Raw genomic sequence first — 4,956 nt, 5'->3', positions numbered from 1 at the left:
AACCATCTTGCATGTATCCTTACTGATGTTGTACCACCTGGATGTAATATTGAAATGAATGGGACCAGATTGGTGTTTGGGATTGGTGTACTTTTTGGAGACATGCACTGCCCTCTATATGCACAACATAAAACTGCAACTGATCAGTATTTTGACCAGCAGAGGGCGCAATGCTTTGCTCCATTTGGGGGTCCATAGAGAGAAACAGATGAGTTCGCCTCTTGTCTTTCCCTTTTCAAAGGGGACCAGCCACCCATGATTGAGCAGGCAACGGTACTTGTTAACAGAATCACAGACCTGCCTATGGGACTGCAGCCACAGGACGCAGAGAGAGACAAGTTCCCCAAGCTTCAGCATCCCACCACAGATTGGGCAACTTCTTCTTCTCTACTAAATGAACTTCTGCTGAGGGGGTCTCATTTTGACATCGTCTCCTGCAGTGATCAAAGCTGGGAAGTTCTGGAATTTAAAAGAAAAGCTACTTTTCAGGCTACTGCTCTCAAGATGATTCCCTCTATTTCACTGGTGGTACTATTGACTGTGTGGGCTTCCGATGCCAAAAAATTTCCACAGACAAACAGTGCATCTCTTGAAAAGGATATGTTAAATCTCGACATTCAAGTCATTCAAAGCCATGGTTATGACAATGAGGATGTGAAAGGACTGGAATGGGACAAGCACCACAAGAGAGCACCGCGGGGTGCAGACGACGAGGACACAGGCGCAGGTGAACCTCAGTCTACCTTCTCACGATCTTATGAGAACGAGTTCACCTCACCCAGAGCTACCCAGTTCTCTAGCTCAACCCTGGAAACTGGGGCCAACACAGCCTCAACCCTGGAAACTGGGGCCAACACAGACTCAACCCTGGAAACTGGGGCCAACACAGACTCAACCCTGGAAACTGGGGCCAACACAGCCTCAACCCTGGGACCTGGGGCCAACACAGACTCAACCCTGGACACTGGGGCCAACACAGACTCAACTCTGAACACTGGGGCCAACACAGACTCAACTCTGGACACTGGGGCCAACACAGACTCATTCCTGGACACTGGGGTCAACACAGCCTCAACCCTGGACACTAGGGCCACTGGGGCCAACACAGACGTGGATCAGGGCAACAGCAGCACTACAGGAAGGTGGATCACCAACATCCACAACCCTCTGTACCCAGTGACTGACAGTTCCTACACTGCCTACGCTGTCATGTTCCTGTCCCTGGTGGTGTTCTCTGTGGGGATTATAGGGAACCTGGCTGTGATGTGCATCGTCTGGCACAACTACTACATGAGGAGTACCTGGAACTACATCCTGGCCAGCCTGGCTTTCTGGGACTTCCTGGTGCTCTGCTTCTGTTTACCTGTGGTGGTCTTCAATGAGCTCACCAATAAGAGGCTGCTGGGGGACATCTCATGCAGAGCGGTACCATATATGGAGGTGGGTTTGCTTCCCTTAGCCCCCCCCCACCATCACCACACCCCTCCCCACACACCCCTCAAGCCACACCCCTCCCCTCAAGCCACACCCCTCCCCTTACGCCACACCCCTCCCCTCAAGCCACACCCCTCCCCTTACGCCACAGTGGAATCACATGTAAATGATTAATGAACACAACTATCGGTCCATAGCTATATGATAATGTGTCCCTAACGACAAGTTTAGTACCTGTTGTTGCCTAAAACAATCATACATTTATTTGTGTTGTTCTTTTGATGGTACAATTACAGGATATTTACACTGATTTATGACATTGTTGCCAACCAGGTCGTAAAAGAAGGTTATGAGTTGAATTATGTTTATGGGCCACAAAGTATTGTGAAATATTTTTTAAATGTTTAATGCTTTTACCAGCTGAATCTTTATAGTATGTTTTCTAGTAAACCAACGTTTATTAACTGGTAATAAACAACACATTACATAGTTGTATGTTAGCCATACATTATACAGTATGTATGATTTTGATCTTATCAGCATAGATACTACACTGTAAACTCATCAATGTATATCTCGACGGCTAAATGTAACAGGTCAGAAAGACTTCTTCCATATTCAAACTGTTCTGTAATTTAAATGACAAGTTAAAACTACTGTAAAGAATACTTCTCTGTCCATCGATTTTGGAATTTTCGATGCTCCCTGACTGTCTAGAGTTAATGTCAGTAATTATTAGTGAGCTGGACCCAGTCAATAAACTGTATGAATGTAGTGATTATTAGTGAGCTGGACCCAGTCAATAAACTGTATGCATGTAGTGATTATTAGTGAACTGGACCCAGTCAATAAACTGTATGAATGTAGTGATTATTAGTGAGCTGGACAATAAACAGTCAGTGATTATTAGTGAGCTGGACACAGTCAATAAACTGTATGAATGTAGTGATTATTAGTGAGCTGGACACAGTCAATAAACTGTATGAATGTAGTGATTATTAGTGAGCTGGACCCAGTCAATAAACGGTATGAATATAGTGATTATTAGTGAACTGGACCCAGTCAATAAACTGTATGAATGTAGTGATTATTAGTGAACTGGACCCAGTCAATAAACTGTATGAATGTAGTGATTATTAGTGAACTGGACCCAGTCAATAAACTGTATGAATGTAGTGATTATTAGTGAACTGGACCCAGTCAATAAACTGTATGAATGTAGTGATTATTAGTGAACTGGACCCAGTCAATAAACTGTATGAATGTAGTGATTATTAGTGAGCTGGATCCAGTCAATAAACTGTATGAATGTAGTGATTATTAGTGAACTGGACCCAGTCAATAAACGGTATGAATATAGTGATTATTAGTGAGCTGGATCCAGTCAATAAACTGTATGATCAAATGACCATTTAGATTTGGTTTTAGTCATTTTAAAGTAAATTGAGTTTGTCCCCCCCCCCCCCCCCAAACCACACGTGTGCCTGGATTGGACCCCCCCACGAGCCGTATGTTTGACACCCCTTTTTTTTTTTAACATGGCACGTGTTTATAAACGATGTGTGTGCAGAATGTGAAAAGTTTAGTTTTGGCTAATTCCACAGGACATTTTGTAGATTGAAAGATCACAACGGTCATAACAAATACACAGATAAGCAGAAAAAAACCAGCCCACGTAGCATATCTGATACGTTCTTCCTCTTTGATCCATATAACGCTCCAGGTGACCTCCCTAGGGGTGACATCCTTCAGCCTGTGTGCCCTGGGTATTGACCGCTTCAACTCTACCACCTGCTCCCAGCCCAAAATCCGTCGAGTGGAGAGCTGCCAGTCCGTCCTGGCCAAGCTGCTGGTCATATGGCTGGGCTCCATGGTGCTGGCTGCACCAGAGCTGCTCCTGTGGCAGCTCAGCCAGGCCGTGTCTCCAGCCACAGAGGCTGTGGTGGACTCCTGCACCATGAACCCCACCTCCAACCTCCCCGAGTCCATCTACACCCTGGTCATCAACTACCACGAGTGCCGCATGTGGTGGTACTTTGGTTGCTACTTCTGCCTGCCCGTGGTCTTCACCCTGCTGTGCCAGCTGGCCACCTGCCACGTGTCCCATGACGGTATCCCCCGGCGCCTAGAGGAAGGCTCCCCCTCCAAGAAGCAGAAGATACAGCACAGTCAACAGGTGGAGCGCCAGCTCAACTGCACCGTGATGGCTCTGGCCGTGGTCTACGGCGTCTGCGCCCTGCCGGAGAACATGTGCAACATCGTCCTGGCCTACACCGCCATGCCCATCTCTGACGACACCGCCACCCTGCTGGCCCTCATCAACCAGTTCTCCCTGTTCTTCAAGTCGTCGGTGACGCCGGTGCTGCTGCTGTGCCTCTGTAAGTCTCTGAGCCAGGCCTTCATGGACTGTTGCTGCTGCTGCTGTGAGGAGTGCCAACCCAGTGGCTCCCATTCTCCTGGCACCGAGGCCAAACTCAAGAGCACCAACGAGATGTCCTCCTCCATCTTCTTTGACAAAGCCAAGGACAGCTCCACCATCCTGTCGATCAGCGGGTCCAGCTGAACTGACCTCTCCTGCTTTCTTTCCTTTCCATCGCCTAAACTGGTTAGATGTGGTAACAAAGCAACTCACCTTTCAGCAGTGGACATTCCAACCTCAACCATAGACACACCTTTTGTTTCCCAGTGCCAGCGTCACCTTCTCTGTAGCCTTAATGTATGTAATGTCTCTCCTTTTGATGTTCTCTCCAAATAGATACAACGCCCCATCCAGTTTTAAGGTGGTTCATTTGACAGGAAGTTCAGACATTGACTAAGTGCAGACTAGGGGGGCTGGAGAGAAGAAGGAGAAGAGCTCCATTTAATATCCTTGTAGAAGTGTCACCCCAATGTGTGTATTTTAAGGATTATTAGGTCAAAAATAAACAGAGTATTATGTTAGATTACTATACTAGGGTTGACTAACAGCCCCAGAGTGTCCCGGCACTGAGATCATTATTTCTTGATGTCACAACTATTAACATATCTGTAATATGATGTGTGTTGGCTCTTTAGTCGACACAGATACGTTTGCCTTGTCATTTTATTCATGCCCCCCCCCCAATTATCGACACAGCTATTTCATCTTTAGCCGTCCCATGTCATTGTATCAATTATTGTTATGAGTTGTATTAATAATCAACAGGGATGGTTTAGACATAGTATTTTCCATCAAATCAAAGTGCTGTGAATAATGCAAAATTATTTTACCAGATAATCATGAGAAGTCTCTGTACAGAGGTCAAGGTTATAAACTGGCCATAAGAAGGTTAGGAAAGAAGTCAGACATCATTTTATGAATAAGAGACACAGCTGTAGTTGTGTTTAATTTATCCAATAAAGGTTTGTAATTGATCAGCGCTAGTCATTTTTCTCACAGAGAGATTTCATAAACGTTAGCTTAAAAAAAATTGCTCAACCAGATGAAGGGATTTTGGGTGATTTGTGCTTGATGCGCATCCCATTGACCATCTGAAACTCAAT

General features: G+C 45.6%; 1 protein-coding gene across 1 annotated transcript; it reads left to right on the top strand.

Annotated features, from left to right (window-relative positions):
- Positions 1–254: 254 nt before the first annotated feature.
- LOC115117659 (G-protein coupled receptor 37-like 1) lies at positions 255–4,530 on the top strand. The gene is made up of 2 exons (XM_065005226.1): positions 255–1,440; positions 3,158–4,530. Exons 1-2 carry the CDS (start codon positions 256–258, stop codon positions 3,995–3,997), a joined length of 2,025 nt encoding a protein of 674 aa, XP_064861298.1. The 5' UTR covers position 255; the 3' UTR covers positions 3,998–4,530.
- The last annotated feature ends 426 nt before the right edge of the window (positions 4,531–4,956 follow it).

The sequence above is a fragment of the Oncorhynchus nerka genome, linkage group LG20 (assembly GCF_034236695.1).
Source record: "Oncorhynchus nerka isolate Pitt River linkage group LG20, Oner_Uvic_2.0, whole genome shotgun sequence".
Taxonomy (NCBI): domain Eukaryota; kingdom Metazoa; phylum Chordata; class Actinopteri; order Salmoniformes; family Salmonidae; genus Oncorhynchus; species Oncorhynchus nerka.
This window is presented reverse-complemented; position numbering and strand designations above follow the sequence as displayed.